Source organism: Portunus trituberculatus, chromosome 35, assembly GCF_017591435.1.
Source record: "Portunus trituberculatus isolate SZX2019 chromosome 35, ASM1759143v1, whole genome shotgun sequence".
In the NCBI taxonomy this organism is placed as follows: Eukaryota; Metazoa; Arthropoda; class Malacostraca; order Decapoda; family Portunidae; genus Portunus; species Portunus trituberculatus.
In genome coordinates, this window is record NC_059289.1 from 2,872,061 (window position 1) to 2,892,603 (window position 20,543).

At 43.9% G+C, this 20,543-nt stretch overlaps 2 protein-coding genes across 4 annotated transcripts in view; both read right to left on the reverse strand.

Moving 5' to 3' along the window:
• Positions 1-1,490: 1,490 nt before the first annotated feature.
• On the reverse strand, positions 1,491-1,898 carry LOC123513019 (sperm mitochondrial-associated cysteine-rich protein-like). Its single transcript, XM_045269827.1, has one exon. The coding sequence runs from the start codon at positions 1,896-1,898 to the stop codon at positions 1,491-1,493; it is 408 nt and encodes a 135-aa protein (XP_045125762.1).
• Positions 1,899-4,592: 2,694 nt separating this feature from the next.
• Positions 4,593-20,543, reverse strand: part of LOC123512918 (nuclear hormone receptor FTZ-F1 beta-like) — a 177,115-nt gene continuing 161,164 nt past the window's right edge. For all 3 annotated transcript variants that reach the window (XM_045269576.1, XM_045269574.1, XM_045269575.1), the window contains 10 exons: positions 14,157-14,401; positions 13,417-13,537; positions 12,850-13,106; positions 12,454-12,665; positions 11,336-11,553; positions 10,763-10,960; positions 10,141-10,393; positions 9,236-9,390; positions 8,734-8,828; positions 4,593-8,224 (listed from right to left, as the gene is read on the reverse strand). In XM_045269576.1, the coding sequence (XP_045125511.1) occupies positions 8,739-8,828; positions 9,236-9,390; positions 10,141-10,393; positions 10,763-10,960; positions 11,336-11,553; positions 12,454-12,665; positions 12,850-13,106; positions 13,417-13,537; positions 14,157-14,401 (1,749 nt within the window). In that variant the 3' untranslated portion in view covers positions 4,593-8,224; positions 8,734-8,738. The remainder of the gene's footprint in view (positions 8,225-8,733; positions 8,829-9,235; positions 9,391-10,140; positions 10,394-10,762; positions 10,961-11,335; positions 11,554-12,453; positions 12,666-12,849; positions 13,107-13,416; positions 13,538-14,156; positions 14,402-20,543) is intronic.

Sequence of the window (20,543 nt, forward strand, 5' to 3'; positions counted from 1 at the left end):
CTGAATTACCAGTTATGCCGTTATGTTGAGAGAGAGAGAGAGAGAGAGAGAGAGAGAGAGAGAGAGAGAGAGAGAAGGAAAAAATATATATAAACTATAGGTTAGTCAACATTTACGCGGCGCAGTGCAGCTAGAGAGAGAGAGAGAGAGAGAGAGAAAAGGATGAGATTATAGCTTCACGTTCTAAAAATAAAGATAGTGAAGGTAAAAAAGATATAAAAAGAAAAAAATATATAGATAAAACATTAAAGATTAGTGTTAATGAACTTTAAGTGGATAATAATAGTATTTTCTTGAAGGCAAATAAATAAGACATCATCAAAACCAGCGGGAAGTGGAGGAAAATGCCTTTGTGATATTTAAGTTAGGTCAGATTAAGTTAGGTAAACCGAGTCACGGCCGAGTAACTATTTAACCCCTTCAGTACCATGACGCGTTTCTATATTCATTCTGCTTGCTATTTGGTAACTTTACACAGCTTCAGAAACTTATGTGAGGATTAAAATAGTGAATACTCTGGCCATTAATCTTCTGACCTCCATAGACTCTTCGTAATGTAAAAAAAATGGTTTTAATCCTACACAAATCTTAAAGTAAAATTGTTCCAGCATTGAAGAGGTTAACATTTCAAGTAACTTAGTTTATATTAGGACAAATTAAATTAGCTGATTTAGAACAGAAAAACTATTTAATTTCCGGTTCAGTCAAGATATTATGCCTGGAAAACAATGGGGATTATGTGTCCTGATAATGTGTAGACGCCATAAGCCATAATCAAGCTGCGTGTTACTACAAGTTTAAAGGCCAAGGATGTGGAGATGAATATTAAGGCAAAAGTGCACAGTAGTTGAACCTTATGAGGCCCTTTACCCTTCAGTGTATGATATTAATTGCGAGTAGCGACAACTGAGAAGGAAAAAGAAAGAAAAAAATGAAGGACTATTACACACACACACACACACACACACACACACACACACACACACACACACACACACATATGACTCACACACTGTACCAGCCTTCAAGGTTTAAAGTGACTGGATACAACAGTAATCTAACTATTACGATAACTTTTCCTGCATGTCAATTCGATCCCTTCCCTGGCCCTTACTGTTGCCATGCGCCGCCGTCAAGCTGAAGGCAACGCTCACTAAACAATATAAGCTTATCTTTGAACGCTGTCTGAATGTGGCAGTGTGAAATGTATGCTATTCCATAACATAAACCATGAAGGCCATACAGGAATTGTGCATATTAATGATAAAAATTGTATATGCATAGTGTGACCTCTACTATAGTGTGGGATACAAATAAGAAAACGACTACCAGTAACAAAACTAAAAGAAAACGATATCAATGATAGACAAAGATAAAAGTGAAAGACACCGCGGAGGCTTACTCGATCTAGTGTAACATGCCCTTTATTCCTTCATTGTTCTGAGCAGCCGGGAAAATATCGCGAAGAAGTAACATCCTGTGCTGCCAAGTTACGAAGACAAGATCCCTGCTGCCAGAACAACATTTTGCTCAGCCTCCTCTTCAGAACACTCCAGGCAGCACTTAGGGCTTTCTGGACAAGGCACCTTACATTCCTTCACGCATTCTTTGCATGGTGGCTTGCAAGGCTGCGGACAAGGCTCTGGGCAAGGCTCCGGGCATGGGGGTGGGCAGGGTTCACAAGGCGAAGGCTTGCAAGGGTCACATTTAGGTTTCGAGGGACAGCACATCTTAGGAGGCTCACATGTCTCCCTGGGTGGATCCCACGTACGGGATTGCCCGCACGTGTCATGCTTGCTGCTGGCCTCGAAGCCTGCGCCCCTGCCACTCTGTTTCTCCCTGAGGGAAGCTCCGAGCCCCACCAGTGCGAACACAAGGCACAACAAGAAAACCCTCATGGTCGTTTGTATTTGTAGATAAATTTAATATATGTACACAACACTTGCTTGCGTTCCATGTACTGTACGAAGTGGATGCAGTGGATGGGATAAAAAACGAGAATAAGGCGATGAATTAGAAATGGATTATGGATAGTCCGTAAGTAGGGGTGGATGTGTGGAACCCTGTGGGAGTGCATGGGATGAGTCTCAGGAAAGAACACACCAACCAGTTTCGGAATGAGGCAAGATGTGTGTGTGTGTGTGTGTGTAACCATTAGAACTTTGTGCCTAATAAACTAAGCATCTTATCCGCAAATATTCCAGTAATCTGCTACTTGCTTGAAATAGGGATGATCGTCCTGTCTAGCTGTCACACTTATTTGTGTCACAAGCTGGGTACGAACTGTAGGTACTGCACGTGTGTACTATTTATAAAATTTAGCTCAGAAACACACACACACACAGCCCTAACATAAACAATGCAAGAGAGAGAGAGAGAGAGAGAGAGAGAGAGAGAGAGAGAGAGAGAGAGAGAGAGAGAGAGAGAGAGAGAGAGAGAGAGAGAGAGAGAGAGAGAGTTTTATGTAACTTCTAAGAAGTTAACTTGAATTCTGTCAGTATTTACGAGTATAGTCCTCACATTCTAATGTAATATTTCAACCTTGTACTTCATAATTCAAATGTTTGCCTTCTCGTTTCATCAGAGACTACTAATTACTGCAGCTGTACAAAATTTAATTACTACTTTCTTTCACTCTTACTTTGTCCACCTCTCTAGTGTTCTAGTTTACCAATACCAGTATTTTCAATCATCTATCTCATTTTCTGGTAAACTCTGCAACTCCTTCCCTACTTCTGTATTTCCTCCTCTCAATCGTTTTTTAGATATTAATAATTTGTTGCCATCTAGTCAGTTTGGTTTTAGAAAAGGTCTCAGTACTTCTGATGCTCTCGTTTGCATAACGCACGACATGCAAGCTGCCCTTGATGCTGGTCATGAATCTAGAGTAATTTCACTTGATTTTAGTTCTGCATTTGATCGTGTTAATCATAGAGCCCTTTTATCGAAAGTTAGATCTATTGGTATTGGTGGCCGCGTCCATCAAGTTCTGTCAGAGTTCCTAACGAGTCGAAGGCAGCGTGTGACTGTTGATGGCTGCCTTAGTTCTTTTAGTCCAGTTGTATCCGGTGTTCCGCAGGGAAGTGTTCTGGGACCTCTTCTTTTTATTATTTATACATCTGACATGTGGTGTGGGATTGAATCTAATATGGTTGCTTATGCTGATGACACCACTATATATGCGACAATTCCTTCCCCACAGGATAGGCAGAGAGTCGCTAATGTACTCACTCAAGATGTTTCAAGGATTCTGTCATGGTGTGATCGGTGGGGTATGAAACTGAACCCGAGTAAATCCCATAGTATGGTTATTAGCAGATCAAGGACACCTTTCCCAGTTCACCCTGATATTGTTGTCAACGAAGTACCTATTCCTAATTGTTCGTCTCTGAAGTTACTCGGAGTCACCCTTGATCCCAAACTTACTTTTGAGTTGCACTTGCGTTCACTTGCATCATCAGTCTCATGTAAAGTTGGTTTGTTACGCAAATGTAGGCGGATATATTCCTCTGATGATATTGTAAGAAATTGCTTTTACTCTTTCATACTGCCTCATTTTGAATATTGTCACTCTGTGTGGATCTCTGCAGCAGAGTCTCACTTAAAGCTTTTAGATAGAGCATTCAACCAGATTAAATTTCTTCTTCCTAATCTTGAGATTAATCTTCGGCATCGTCGTTTGGTTGGATCATTGTCCTATTTCTTCAAAATCATGTCTAATTCCAACCACCCGTTGCATTGTCATTTGCCTGCCCCTTCACTACCAGCACGTGCTACAAGACAATCCTTGATCATGAATGACCGTTCCTTGTCTGTGAATCGATGTAATACTTCACAATTTTCCCGGTGTTTTATCCCAGTATCTGCTAGACTCTGGAATACAATTCCCAACGAGATTGTTAATTCTAGTAACATTGAAGCATTTAAAAAACGTGTGAATACCTTTCTTCTCTCTGAACTCACTACCTCTTAGATCTCTACCAATCTTCCTATTCTGTTGTTCATTCCTGTTACTTCCTTTCACTTATCGGTGAGGTGCCGCCCACTGGGCCTTTGGGTTTATGCAGTTATGCTTTCCAGTGGGTCGCCTTCATTGACCTCATAATAATAATAATAATAAATAATAAAATTCCTATGAGAGAGGTTTCAAGACATCCTCCAATCTTAGCAGGCCCTTTCAACCATTTTTTAGGAACTGATATGTGAGCCTTTTTCATTAGTTTATTTTTTGCTGCCCTAGGCCAGTAGCCTCTTACGCGGTAAATAGTCTACATTACTACATAACTACTTGAAAGATAATATAGAGATGATAAATTTCACTTCATATTTTGCAATGGTAATCTTGTGCAGTGCTACTTTTATTGTCAACTAAAAAATACTACGGTGCCAGGAGAACGAGACACATGTAAACAGCTTAACTGATTGTGCTCCTGAAGTGCCTCTCAGCCTGCCTGCCTGCCTGCTTGTCTATGCACTGGTCTCACTTTCCTCTGGCCTCACCTTTCTCAGCTCCACTCCTGAAACAGCAACTCTGTGGTTTGAACATGCACATGGGGAATATTTAGGCAAGACATGGGAAGTGAGATGCAAGGTATTTAAGTATATTTATTAAAAGTTTCCTTAAAATACTAAGTACTTGCTCCAGTAGACAACAATTATGTACAGGATACCAAAAATACAAACGACCTAGCTTTATGAAAAATCCTCCATAGCACAGATTACAATTCATTTTGATTTGCAGGTTTCTTCCTTTATCGTTGGAATTTACATATACATATATATATTTTATTTATATACCTTTTTTTCACAACAATTTTAGACATCACGTTTTCATTTCTTTAATTTCCTTTTTTAATGAGATTCAATGAGGCAAGAGATTCCAATAACTCCAGTGTTACCAGGTGAAGGTTGCTGGTGTTAGCATTGAAAGCTAATCTGGTAAACCTTTTGTGGTATTCACGAGTCGAGCTCCGAAAAATAGAAAGTGTGTAAGGACTAGTGATTTGGCTTGCCGGGGTGGACTGGTGTGGGCGTGTGCTGCGTGGGGGGGGCAGGGGCGTGATGCGGTGGTGGACTGCATGGAACACTTGTCCATCCCGAGTTTTATTACAATTGTACAGTAAAAAAAATGTATGAAAACAAAGCTGTTATGGTTATGAGGTAAAAATAAAGTATGAAAAAATTGTGTGGATTTTTCTCCAGAATGAATGGTGATAGTAATTCAGAGATGGACAAGTTTTCGGTGCATCGGGAAAAAGAGAGGTGAGTCCTGCCCCTGCGCCCCCGACGGCTCGAGCCCCGCCCGCTAGCCTCTGTCAATGTCAGCACCCTGGACGGTCTCTGCTGCGCTCTGCACGGGGGATCCCTGAGACCACTCACCCTCTCGCCCACGGACCACTCAAGGCTTCAAGATGACATTTGCATCGGTAATGAGTAATGATTAAAATAATTGATTACGTACATCCATATCGTGCCAAAGTTAATGAATCAAGTTTTATGAACAAGTGACTGTGGTGTAGGCCAGATGGGAGGGCCCCCGCGCGCCATCTCGCCGCCGACCCGAGCACCACTCTCATGAGGCCGTCTCGACTCTTTGGAGTTACCCAGCAGCCTCTGAATTGCTCATTATTAAAATAATATCACATGAGAAAATCTTGTTTATCAAAAAGAGGGCAACAAATATCTTAGACTTCATGGAATGTTACCAATAACAGCCGTCATGAAAGTGGTGTGAAACTGAGAAAAAAAATATATCAGGAAATGTAATGCAATAAATTAAAAATCTCTTCTGTAGAAAACATAGAACACTAAATTCGATAGTACCATCTCTTCGTCTCTTCCCAAATAATCTTGTGCACAGCGCAAGATGGAAGAGAGGCTAAAACAACGATACACTGAGAGCTACTAGAAAAATGGAAAGACACTGGAAAACAGCTTATTGTTTTAAGAAACAGCTCGTTATAGACTCCAACACTGATACACTGCATAACACGTGGCCTGTCCCAAGTGGTCCTGTCCTGAAGCCTGCCGTCACTGGGCTAATAGAGAGAGAAGGTTGACTTTTTTGAGGAAGGACTTGAGTGAAGGCTGAGGATTCTGGAGACAGAGCCTCAGGTGAGGACCACTGAAGGAAACACCTCCATTTACAAATGTAGCAGATATTGGCCACAGCCTATTAGGTATCTTATAGGTTAAAGTTTGAGTATAAAAGCTTGCACTGTGCTCCTCTCTCACTTCTGTTTAACCCTGGAATGCTAAGGGCAGCATAGGGGGACAGTATAGTACATGGAACACAGCGCTAAATTATCATCACAGAAGATATTACAGTATTCGTAGCTCATCATGTTGGACAATGTGGAAACGTAGAGTTATGAAGAAAAATTTAATATAAGATCTCTTTAAATATATAAAACAATATCAACATATAACAAGGATAGAATTTTTACGTAGATAAAATGTATCGAATAGCATTAGGAAATATATCATATATGGAGAAGGTGAGTAGAAGAAACTATAAAAATAGTGAAAGGGTTATAACTCTAGGGTGCCACACTGCCACACTTGGTTAGTTGCTGGTTGACAGGTACTGTGTGTAAGGTTGGTGGGTTGTGGTGTTGGGCGGACCGAGGCTGCAGGATTCACTTCACTCATGAGTATGTGCAAATATGAGTACTGTTACATGTATGCAAGTTTCTCACAACCCAAAGCCTCCAACTGCATGACAATGTGAAGGCAGGAATTGTGATGTTGGCCATATGAAAATTGTAGTTAATGAGTGACAGCATATGAGAAATTAGGGACTGACTGAGGTAGAATCCCACAGGCCCTCTGGTGGCGCTCAATACCCACCCAGCGTGATCATGTTGCACAATTCCCCAGCACAGTGGAATTGTCACAGATTCACAAAGCCGAACCAAGACCAGAGCTCTCTAATACTACTGACTTGGGCTTCACTGGGATTTCTTCAAGAGTGCATGACTTTTTAGCGGTAAAAGTGACTGTCGAGTGACTAGTAGGTGTCTAATACTGTCAGTCAACGGGCAGATTTATGCCATTAAAGCATCTACTAATATAAGCTTCAATTTACACATTCTCAATTCATACTTTTGGTACAACAAGATTTTGTTGATTGTCAATTAGCATTAGAGAGTTTCAGTCTATGGTGGCCCTCTGGCACCTCTACTGCCGCGGCTGCTGCTGCTGCTGTTGCTGCTGCTCACCCATGCTGCCTCATCTGCCCAGCTGCTCCCTCTCACCTCAGCCACCATCAACACATCTCCATAACATTCAAAATAACTTATCATTATACTGTTTAACAAAAATAAGTTTTCTATGTAGAATTAAACTGAGTTTGACTTATAAAGTCTTCTGGCTCTATCTACAGAGAGAGCAGAGACTAACCTAAAGAGAGTACAAAAATAGCAAATAACACAAAGGTGCACAGGGTGTCATATTCAAAGAAATATGCAAATGTGCACAGTGCCCAGCTTGCCCGACCAGCTATCACAATCTTTGGCCACAGGGAGTGAGGGGAGACAGCAGAGGTAATGTCGGCAACATGGTGATGCGGGACACATGGCATGGCAGATGATATTCCCTAAAAAAATACTGTACTGCTTCTTGAGAGTATATCCATTGGAAGACAGCGTGTAGCCCGGAGCCCATGCCACAGCCTCAGATGATCTCCCATCAGGTATAGTGGCGACAGATGCGCTCACTCAACACGTGGTAACTCAGGTCACGCATATCCTTATAACTTCTCTAATCTACCCAGTGGACTCACTTATAAAACTCTATATTGCATTTGGTATCTCAGAATTACATGTAGGACATCTGAATCGTATCTACATACGTAATATTAAAATACTGAGCGCTGCTGAGTCATCTCTGTTATTCACAAAATAATAAAGATTACTCAGTAACTCCCTGTACTTTCCAGCTCAACATACACAATCTGTACAGATTTATACCTGAATCTTCCTCCTGGAGGAGGAAATTATTGATCCAGTGAGTCAGGTGGATGAGATGGTGACGTCCACTATCACAGCCAAAATGTTGTCATCACTTTAGGTCATAACCCTGTAGAGGTGAGTTATCATGGCATGTTGTTGACTCTTGCACTGATGCTGTACCCTTGCAACACTACACGTCATGAGGCCAAAGTGATCACACATACCTGAGGGAGATGCAGCAACTGATGCTTAACACGAGGTTGCACTCCAACCTGCAGGGGAGAAGAATTACATGTATCTGTGTTTTCTGGAAGCATCTTTCTCTGTGTCACGTCACTATATTCTAAGCAAGTACATCTTGGAAACCAAAGCTATGGACAATGGGAGAATCCTGTCCATGGGAATACAGACAATGAAATATAATGGGTGTGGAAGAGTGGACTTTAGGAATGAAGTGTGGAGCTACAAAATGAGTAAAGAAAAACAGTCTGAGATGGGAGTGGATACATTTACAAGGTGGATGAAGATGCATTGCTGAAGATGGTGTTCAGGAGAGAGCTAAGATGTACAGATGGAAACAGAACACATCCTTATCAAAAGATGGTTGAAGGAAGAACAATGTAAGAGAACAGCTCAAGGGAGGGTGTGAATAGATAAAAATAGAAAGTGACAAGTATTTATTTAGTCATTATATTGTATAGTCTCTTCTATTAAAAAAGGAATGAATATAATGATACATTTGATGAGTCTCAATACACAAGGAGAGAAGAGCATCACCTACCTTAACTAATGGTCCCCTCTTAGTAGCTCAAAGAGGAAGTTGAAACTTGGCACATCGCCCTCTTTCTTCTTCATAGAGAGCATTTCCTTACTCGCCTGTGGAAGTAAAACCAATTGTACAAGAACTGAAACATAATCCTACCTAAAATTTTGGCTGTGGTGTCAACCTTGTGTGGTGTTACTTCATGAGGGCATAGTTAGTCATTCCCTGCACTGTGTGAGATGACATTTGAAAAAAGAATAGAACCATGTAATGAAGCCTAGTTAAATAACATTATAATCAAATTAGCTGAGGAAATCAGTCTATAATTGGACTAACATCAAATTTGGCAGCACATAACTACACAAATCCAAAGAACACATGTACATTATCTAATATCCAACAGTTTAATCTTGAGTACATTACATAAAACATAATTTTTACAGCTACTCAAATTTTGGGTGTCTCTTCAACAAGCAGTGAAGAAGTTCAATGCGGAATGAATCTCAAAGCTGAACTGTACCTGACAGGTCCGCTGAAGTTCGGGAATACGAAGGAGAAGTTCCCCGAATTTAGGCGGCAGGTGAGGGTAATGAGTGAGAGTGTACTCCTGCAGTGCCTGCACCACCTTCTTCTGAGAGTCCCGCACCTTCTCTCCCTCCTGTAGTCCAGACACATCTGGAAGACAGTGGTTATGAAGTGTGGTCCTGATACTAACACAGTAAGTATACTGGCAACACCAATCAGTATAAATTACTTGAAAAAAAAAAAAAAAGGTCTGTTTGGTGAGAGAGAAAGAAAAAAATAAAACACATGAAAACATTTCAAATAAAACATTTACAAATATAAAAGAAATACATAAATTAAACTGAACAGTATTGTTGCTGAATAAGTGAATGAGGCAAACCCATGATATTATAATAATGTAGATTTATGCAATGAAAGCAAAGCAGCTGTTCACTATTACAGTTAATGTTGTGCAGATAAGCATATAATAAGTTTTCAATATCTATTATCACATATCATAAACACTGAGCATAAGTGCAACCCAAGACACAAACCCTCACACTGTCACTGGCTTTCCACAATCCTTTCATAATCATCTCATAACAATGACTAAATTCCTGGAGTTTATCATATACTTTAGAAGAAAAATGTTTGTCATTTACTAAATCAAAATTATATTCATGATTTACATTTATTATGATGTTGCGAGTATATTATCAGCAAACATTGGTTTCCAGGAGCATTTACAATCAAAGCATCATCACTACTACCATCATGATTTCATTTAATGTTGTGATCTTTCTTAACAGGGCAGGTTGGATCACAACTTACAAATTCCTTTCTCTTCTGCAGTAATCATAATGGAAGCATCCACTACCCACTACCTTCCCATTGGCTTTCCCTGCAGGTGGTGCGGCTCACCTGATGACAGCAGCACGATGACCTTCATTGCCATGTATTCGTACTTGTCCACCTGGAGGCGGCTGAGCTGGTATGTCAGGTTTAGCATGCGCTCGATGCATGGCCCGATGCCCATGGACTCTGCCTGCTGCAGGGTCATGGTACGCCCGGAGCTCACCCTGATCTCACCCGGGGAGTCCATAGATCGAAAACAACAGGACAGAAGCAGCAACTCGCACCATGAGTTGATCAATAAACAGATTTGGTCATCAATCTGGAAGTGAGAAGGAAAAATTGGGGTTAATCACTTCCTCAGTCTCCTGTTACATAAGAAAACTGTCTGGTATGTATATTTCACCCCTCACCATCATAGGGACATGCACCTAACGATGCAATAGTCAGCAATGCTTCTATAATTAGTAATTCTCATGGTATTGGTATACATTTTCATAAGCCAAAGAAATAGAGATATGATGCTTATGCCATACATTATATGTGTTATTCATATTCTACAATAATGAAGCTTCAAGTCATGGAAGGCATAGAGGACAAGACTTTCCTTTACTAATAAGCTTTAGGGTTTACAGAGAACAACAAGTGTGTTGTGTCCTGCTGTGAGAGACTTGGTGCTTCCTGAACCTACCGTTATGTGTCGGAAAAGAGGGAGGGACTTGCACCACTTGACAATTTTGTAGAGCCGGTGGTCAGCTATGTTGCAGAGATTGTTCAGGAAGTCTGGGGAGTTGTTTTCCATGGCATGGCGAGCTGCTTCCTCAGACTGCCTCAGCTGTTCCATTTCACTTTCACTGCAGTGCCAAAGGTGCTCAACATCGTGGATTTGCTGCAATACAACCATCATCAGTAAACATCACCACATGGTGGCATTATCGCTCAGGGAAAGTTTGTTGTGGAAGGTCGAGAAGAATATTCAATCAAGTGTTTTATAAAATCACATTCATGTGAAAATACCTAAGGTGGTTGAAATTCATACAGTACAAAGAAAAGATAACATCATTGAATGTACTGTAAAATTTCTGCAGTAACACTTAGCAGAATAAGAAAAAAAATTAAGCTATTCCCTCACATTTAATGAATATTCTAGGTAATCTAATTATAAAAACACAATTTTTTCCTAAAAGATTTGAGAATCTTTCTTCCTTAGAATATGTGGTAAGTAAAAATTACTTAAACACAAGTAAGAATAGTGAAGAATTACCTGCAGGAGGAGAGGTATTGGTCTCTTATCATCCGATGGTGAAGGTTTGATTTCTTCGCCATCTGAGGGCTCTGCCTTGACTGCCGTGGCATCAGGGAGCCTCTGGGGATCCAGCTGGTGGCCGGAGGTGGTGGTGGGAGTCACGAGGGAAGGAGGAAGAGGATAAGGGGAGCATTGATATGTACTGCGCCCACCACGAGTCCGGTCTTCACGAATGGCTGAAGGAGAAGTAAAGTAATGCTAGTGTGAGGTGAGCTAAAGACATAGGCGCACATTCTGTACACTCCATACACAGCTGGTCAGCCACTCACTTCCATATGTCATCCTTGAAAAAAACCTCAGCCATTACATAACCACTGGGCTGATACAGTGAAGGATGATCTCACTTCCCATACTTATTTCAAGCTCCCTCTCTTCCTCCAGCCAACAAGACTGCTAATGCTCGTCAAGGTTTGAAGACAAATAAATAAGGTCACACTGAATTTCCTTTGCCTCCCTTGGTGACTGAAAAATATGGGTGGCAATAATGTATTTATTGATGTGTGGTGGATATCTTGTTTGATGAGTGAGTTAGTGGTAATGAGTACAACTTGAGTGGGTAAACCCCGCGGCGTCCCGGCGGGTTGTCCCGAGGGCCGAGGTGCCGGGATGGATGTCAGTTTTCCTGGGAGGCCTGAGGATGTTTATGTATCTAAATTACGTTCCCGTGTTGATTATTTATCGGGGCACCTCCCAGGACTGTTGTGGGTTACAACACCTTCAAGATAAAGCTATTTATATAGCACTTGAGGCATGAAGTATGGCAGCCCCGAAAGTGGTGATTGGAGGCTGATCAATCACACAGGTATTACTCAATTGTTGCTACCCAGCCATTGCGAGGCTGCGAGCAGCAGCTGCCATGATAACCTTCACACAAAGGCCTTGCTATCAGCGGAGCTTAACTGCAATGGTGACAATTATACAATTTTTCCTTAAGTTGCGAAAGTTGCTGACACCTGAGAATTCCTGTTACACAGACAGACATGCTTTATGCGTGAAACACGTTTATAGGGGATAATTTACTAACTATACAAGTTTTTACTCCAACCTGACAGAGGCGTGTCACCCTCGCTGCTTACCTTCGAGCTTCATACCCATGCAGAGGCACTTGTCGAATCTACAGGCGGGGCACTTCTTCCTGGTGCTAGTGCTCACCGTACACGTGGAGCCTCGCATGCACACGTAATTCTTTTTGTTCTGTACAGTCCTCTTGAAGAAACCTTTACAGGACTCACAGGAGAAGATGCCGTAGTGGAAGCCTGAGATTTTGTCTCCACAGATTGGACAAGGGCTGTCGAAAACAAAGCGTTATCAATTTAGACGATCTTGAGTTACATTTCAGATGAAAATAAGATAATGAATAAATAATCACACACTTGCACAACTCACATTACAATGGTCTATTTCCTGCACAGTGCTGTCTGTGTGAGAAGGGGACAGCATGTAAGTAGGAGTTCCCGTTTGGGTAGGTTTACCTGTTGATGAGCTGCTGTCTGGTGATGCCAGACTGCGCCGCGAGGACTGAGTGCTGCTGTAAGTCTGTCGCCGGCCGCTCGTCATCCTTCACATCCTTGGAGTCCGGGTGGCCGATGGCGTTCGGGTTGTGAGACTCACGCAGGTCTAGGGGGGCGCTGTAGAGGGCGCCGGGAGCTGCCCCGGTGTACTGGCGGCCCAAATTGGGAGACTGATGGGTCGGCATTGGGAAGTTGATGTGCCGCTGTTGGATGGGTGACTGTGGAAGAGGCAGGGGAGGGGAGGAAGGTGTTAGGCTAAGGCACTTCATAAAGATAATAAATAGAATGAAGGAACGAGCCTGACTGTCCATAATGACCTTGAAAAGTAAAAACGTGCTAACTATAATTTCAATGGTGATAACTACTACTATACTACTGGTATTGCTACAACAACAACAACAACAACAACAACAACAACAACAACAACAACAACGACTACTAGTACTACTACTATTACTACTCCTACTATTTTGATTAATCTTCCGCTAGACTTGCTAAAGTAAAGGTGAGTAGGCAGTGACTGATTACCTGTGAGGGCGAGTAGTGGGTCGGGGAGATGGGTGACGGGGCGGAGGAGTAGCTGTTGTAGGACCCGCCATACTGAGACGCGTCGCTGTTGTTACGACTGAGGCCCGTCGACGGTGTGTGGCTGACAAAAGCAACACACAAATATAATAAACAACAAGATAAGTGTAGCACAGTGGTAAAGGTAAAGTCGTGGATTAATATATACACTACTACGGATTAGCAACCTTCTCGCATGTAGTACGCATGTGTGTACGGATCACTGGGCACATATTAAAGGTCATAAGGCTACAAGAACACAAGGATATGGAGCAAAAGGTCAGTATTTAGCCCTTTAACTGCTATAGGTGTCCTACATGAACTTTCAGAACAGTGTGAACATTATTGGCGTGGAGACAGATGAGACAAAAGAGAGAAAAAGGAGGTGACGTAAGAGTAAATACAGAAATGTGTCGGAAAAAGTTACTGGTGATTATTAACCCCTTCAATGCTGGGACACATTTTTACTTGAGATTTGTGTAGGATCAGACCATTTCATTGACATTAGGAAGGGTCTATGGAGGTCAGAAGATTGATGGCCACAGTCTTCACTATTCTAATCCTCCTCATAAGTTTTTGACGCTGTATAAAATAACCAAATTATAAACAGAATGAATATGGCAACGCGTCAAGGTACTGAAGGGGTTAAAGAAGTAAGAGGCCACAAGACACAACGTATCACCTTCCCAACCACATCAGCTCACCTGTAGGGAGAAGAAAACCCGGAGACGTGCCTACTGGGGCCCGGGGACTGCGTGGGCGAGTAGAGGTGTGTGGGGGAGTGGGTGTGGGGATGAAGGCGAGGCAGGAGGGGGCTCTGGCTGGGGGTGTATGGGCCGGGCAACACCTCACAGCCAGAGTCGCTTCTGGGGGGAACTGGGGAGTCTGTGTGGGAGGCGGGCTGCGAGGAGTAAACTGTCTGCTCTTCCCCACTCTCCTCCAGCTTCACCTGAGGAAAGAAAGAAAGGAAAAACAAACGTCATTCAAAAATAAATCTGAGCTTAGAAATAAAAATTCATTCTATTTTGTTTATAAGAGAGCAAAATTGAAAAAAAAAAGTTACTTAAGTACAACCTAAGCTTGGAGAAAAAATAAAGCTTTCCATTCTATTTTACTGCATGAGAGATTTAAGGAAATGTAAAAAAAAAAAATCATAAGCCCAGAAAAAAATCTACATTGTTGCATGAAAAATAAATAAATAAATAAACAAATAAATAAATAAATAAATAAATGAATAAATAATCGTTCTTCAAAAAACACATCATATGCCTAAACAGAGAGAGAGAGAGAGAGAGAGAGAGAGAGAGAGAGAGAGAGAGAGAGAGAGAGAGAGAGAGAGAGAGAGAGAGAGAGAGAGAGAGAGCCAGACTAGTTCACTTTATCCTGTTGTATGAGAGTAAACAAAAAATCATAAAAATATAATCAACAAATATAGCTTCCCATTTTTCCTGAATCACATGCTAAAAAAAGAAAAAGGGAAAGACGTCACAGAGAGCACTAATCATCACACAGAGAGAAAACCATTACAAACACGTCATTAGCTCCAATTAACTGCATTATTTTTCCTGTTGTTAGAAGATGAATAGAAAATACAAATGAATATTAAAAGAAAGATAGGAACAAAAATGGATATATCAACTATATCAATTTATCTTTTTCTTCTTGTTTCGAAAATTTCACTCGAAGGAGAAACGAAAACTAAAAGAAAATCAACCATTACATGTTTTTCCAATCACGAAAAGGAAGAAACACAAAGAAAATGTGAAAAAGCATGCTAATCTGAGGAGGAGGAGGAGGAGGAGGAGGAGGAGGAGGAGGAGGAGGAGGAGGAGGAGGAGGAGGAAGGCATGAATGTTCGCTTTGCTTCACTGAACATCATGTTTGAGAAGTGTTGACTGAGTGCATCTTCCGCCTCACTCTCTTCCCGGTCACTGTTCCCTCTGCTTGTGTTCACTCCTCGCATTTACCTGCACTCCGCTAATTACCACCTGGCGGACTTAACACAACTGTCTCTCTCTCTCTCTCTCTCTCTCTCTCTCTCTCTCTTTCTCTAAGTGGTGCCGTATGATCTTGTTTTGTCGCTACAAAATCAAGCAATCAAACGCTAAGTCATCAATTCAGTCAGTCAATCAGTCAAGTAATCTCTCTCTCTCTCTCTCTCTCTCTCTCTCTCTCTCTCTCTCTCTAATGGGCGTAACGTTAAGGCGCTTAGTGGGGGGGGGGGTAGTGTCAGCATCGGGGTTCGGCACGGCATTCACGAGTCTGAGAGCATTGAATGAGCGTTCGTGTGACATAAATTTCTGGAACGCAGGTCATGTTCTAGAAAGTAAAAGGATATTTTGTTTATTTACTGATCTATTTTCAATGATTTATTTTTAACCATATTATCTACTCGTGAAAATTTCTCTCTTTCGATATAGAATAAATGCCTCCTCTATATTGCGTTTCTATTTCTTTTATAACGTTTTTTCTTTTTCTTTTTTCTCGCAAAGCCAACAATTACAAGCTCTCATGGAAAAGCTATCAGGAAATAACTCATTAAGTTTTACTTTACGTGTTGTGGTATGATATGCTACACTAATCCATCATACACTCCACTGCTTGAACGCGACACATCTGCACACACACACACACACACACACACACACACACACACACACACACACACGAGTAGGTGTATGATTTCCATCTTCCTATGACTTGATTGCTTTTAAGAGGGAGGTTTCATGACATTTGTCCTTTTCTTTCGGCTGGCTTTATGACCTGCAAGGGGACTGACAATTAAATGTTTTTTTTTTTTTGTTGCCCTTGGCCAGTTTTCCCTCTTACATAAAATGCACACACACACACACACACACACACACACACACACACACACACACACACACACACACACACACACACACACACACACACACACACACACACACACACCATATTTCTGTGTTGTTAATTTTGATGATCCCCAGTGAAGGTATATATATATATAAAAAAAAGGCCATGTCACTTAGATCGGAGAAGTGACAGAAGAAGAAGAAGAAGAAGAAGAAGAAGAAATGTGAACTTCCGGCAGCCATAACTCAGGAAACGTTTACTCCTGCGTCCTGTTTTCTTTCCCTCAGGTGGTGGTGGTGATAGTAGTAGTGGCGGTGGTGGCGGTGGTAGTAGTGGTATAGTAATGAGTGGGGCGGGAAATGAAACTACGTTGGGAAGGTGGAGGTCATCGTGTGAGGAGGAGGAGGAGGAGGAGGAGGTGGGGCAAGACGCAGTACATACGCAGACGGTCGCACCGGACGCTGGACAGAAGCCAATTAGCGCGTGAAAAGCGTGATTCTGATATGCAGCGAAGACAACGTTCGTTCACCTTTCACTACGCAGTTTCTTCTGGCAGCGATAATGCGCAGGACAGCCAAAGCTGCGTGTGTCCCGGAAGCTATTAATAGAGTGCTAATTCTCATACCTTCGATAATGAGAGAAATAATTGTGCTCTTTGGTTCTAAGTGACAGAATGCGAAGGTCAAATCGAAGGTTGGTCTGGTTGGCTTGGTCTGTTTGGCTGACGGCTGGGTTGTGGGTGCTCACTCGCTAAGCACACACACACACACACACACACACACACACACACACACACACACACACACACACACACACACACACACACACACACAGTTATTAACCCCCGGTGGTCCGCCGCTGCTCAAGGTTGTTGGGAACACAATCTAAACTCAACCCTAAGTCTTGCCGTAATCGTGTCCGTTAGCGTTGAAAAAAAAAAAAAAAAAGTGAACGAGACGGAGAGGGGGTTGAGGAGGGAGAAGAGGGAAAGAACGTGCTAAATTGGCTGCGCATGACGTGTTGTTGGTGATCTGCGCAGCCGTTGACTTGCGCACACTCGCCTCACCTTCTTTGCTCTTCACACACGGCTGCTCACTTATCACCTCATGAATATATTTGTGTATACATGTATGCATATTCTGTTTATCACACAGACACGCGCGCGCACTCACTTTATCCTATCATCAATTTTCCTTCATCAGTTTTTCGCGTTTTTCAAGTTAAGGTGACGCTGCACTTCTCTTCTTCTTCTTCTTCTTCTTCTTCTTCTTCTTCTTCTCCTCCTCCTCCTCGTGTTGCTATGAGTGCACGATTATTTATACTTGACACTCGCGTCCGTCGTAAGGACAACGTCTCTCCGGCATCAGCTGGATTTTCTTTTAATCCTTCCTTGCCATTTGTCTCAAGCACGGTTAGCAGTAAACTTATCTTAGAAGTAATGTCATATTTAAGTTCTATGTTGTAAGTCGGAGGAATAGCTGAATCACAAAACATACGTGATCACAGATAAATGCCTGCTTAGTAAAAAGCCACGCGCAGGCAATCTACACAAAAAGTCATGCACTCACATTCACGGACACTCATAATAGGACTCAGAAATCACGGTGACGCGGCGCCAGATTAACGTTCTTTGGTGAAATTCAGGAATTGTAGCAAATAAAACTCGTGCAACTGAATTACACAAGTCGGAAACTGTACCGGATGTGCTTCACAGGAATTTGAGGCGAGGCGAGTGGAGCGAGTCAGTGAGAAGCATCACAGGGTTATAAAGGGAACGGTAGTGAGCGCTGAAGATGCGCCTCCCGCTTCCCTCCTCCCACCTCCACACTCATGTATTCCCGTGAAGCGGAAACCTCCCGCTACACAGTCACGCGCCACCGCCACCGTCACCACCGCCACGCTGCCGTCACCGCCACACCGCCACGGCCGCTGACATTGCCTTGCGCTTCATCCTGCTTCCTCGCTCACTAAATGTGTGAGTCCGGATGTTTTTTATTCAGAGTTTGGTGGGCAGAGTGCAGGCAGGCAATGCGGCGACACGATCAGCACTGGCTGCCGGTGATGCGCTCCATGCAGACACGAGACAGGCGACGGACGGAAAGGGACGCAGCTGTTTTTCTTGTGAATCTGATATGTGACGGGGTAAAGGGGGAGGCTTTCCGGGTGGGATCCGCTACCGGCTGGGGCGTCACCACCTCGGCCAGACGACTTAGGATGTTTCCACCAGTGCTGCATCGCCGCCACCACGCTCCAAGGGCTGTGCTTCCAGAATGCTCTTTACCTTTTCTTACATCAATCACGAATCAACTAAGCCACTTGTTTCAAATTCCATTCTTCCCACTGGCAGCTGGCATTGGGCAAGCTCAAGGGAGGGGCCGCGCTCGCCCTGGGCGGGGGGAAGGTAGGGAGGCTAAAGTTGGCGCGTGACCTTGCCGTGTTTCCTGCCAAGGTTGAGGACAAAGTAAACCATATAAGCGTCCGTTGGGGGCGGACACTGTGATCTAAGCGGCCACCACGCCTGCTTCTTGGAGCTGAGGTGGGACTGCGCTGGTGATGGCGGTATGAGGGGTGAGGGGCGAGGCCCGTGAGGGTGCCGAAGGGCAGGCTACCGGGCAACATCACCCCACCCTTCCCCGCCCCGCCCTTGTCCCGGCATTCCCAGGCCCCTCCCCGCAGGGCAGCTGTCTTGGGGCCTCTCACACCACACGGCCCCAGGGGAGTCAGGCAAACCGACAGGAAAGTCCACTGATCTAAATAGAGGTAACAGAGTGTAGAAAAATTCCAGTCGCTCCAAACTGTTTACAAACGGAAACACGTGGAAGGTGACGCCACACGTGACGTCACAGGGCGGGGCAGCTGTTGGCACGTCAAGTCAGCCGCCTCCGCTGCTGCTGCTGCTGCCACCGCGGGAGTTGCTAGGTGAGGGCAGGGACCAAAATACCTGCCCTCCCCCGTACTCCGGGACCTTGTGGGGGGAGGACCGGAGGGACGGGCATGGCGGGAATCGAGCTAACCTCCGGCCTCATTCACGACCCGGGGGAGCCTGGGAACCGGCCAGGCAGCCTCATGCCTCTGTTGTGCTTGCCCGCCTGCCCGCCTGCCTGCTTGCCTGCACGCCTGTCGCCGCGCAGCACAACTGGTGTCGACTGCCCGAGTTTTTTTTTTATTTTTTCATGCATGTTCGAGACACAAGTTGAAAAGAGTTCAGACGAAAGACATTCCTCCGACATTCTTCTGTGTGTGTGTGTGTGTGTGTGTGTGTGTGTGTGCTTGTGCATGTGCGTGTGCGTGTGCGTGTGCGTGTATGTGTGTGCGAGCGAGAGAGTGCCCCCTTGTCTAAGTTTTGCATCATGTCGTTAAATTGTCGGTTCACGGTGGCCAAGACGCTCAACACGCACTACTAAGTCATCGTCCTCACGAGACTTCAGGAGGAGGCAACAGTGATGGGGGTGGTGGTGGTGGTGGTGGAAAAGTGGGCAAGGAGAAGAGGGTGACCCCGGCCACTCACCGACACCATCTGTTTGCCTCCTCGCCCCACTAACGACATAAACCTCACCCCTACACCCTGCTACACCCCACGCCTTGTATACAGCCACCCCACCACCGCCCTCTCCCTACCCATTGAAGGGGAAGACTGAGGAGGACAAAGACACAAGATGGAAACACTCGGAAAATATCGAAAACGTGTGGGAAAGAAAAAGAAAATGGAACGTTGCAGAGGAACGGTATTTCTTCTTCAGGTTGTTCCTCCTTAAGAGTGTCCTCCTCCTCCTCCTCCTCCTCCGCGGATGTACATCACGGAGGAGGATCTATTTCTGGCATCCACCTAGCTCTCGGCCGTTTCATCACAGGGGCGGAGGTTAAGCCCTTGTGTTAAATATATACATAGTGTCAGGATTTGGTGTGTGCCAGAGGGAAGACACGGGGATGATAGTGCCGGTGATGGCCCCACACACACACACACACACACACACACACACACACACACACACACACACACACACACACACACACACACACACACACACACACCTCGCATGGCAACCTAACCCCGCGGCACTCACCACACCTCCACTCGCTCCTTCCTTCCTCTCTCTTGTTCCTCTTGGCCTTCTCCACAACGTGAGGGCGCGGGCGACCTTGCCGGGCCCGCGGGAGGTGAAGGAGGCGATGGATGCGTCATGAGGTGTCTCGGTGACTATATAAACTCACCTGGCCAACACCTGCGCTTCTCGGAATCACGTGACGCAAGAAGC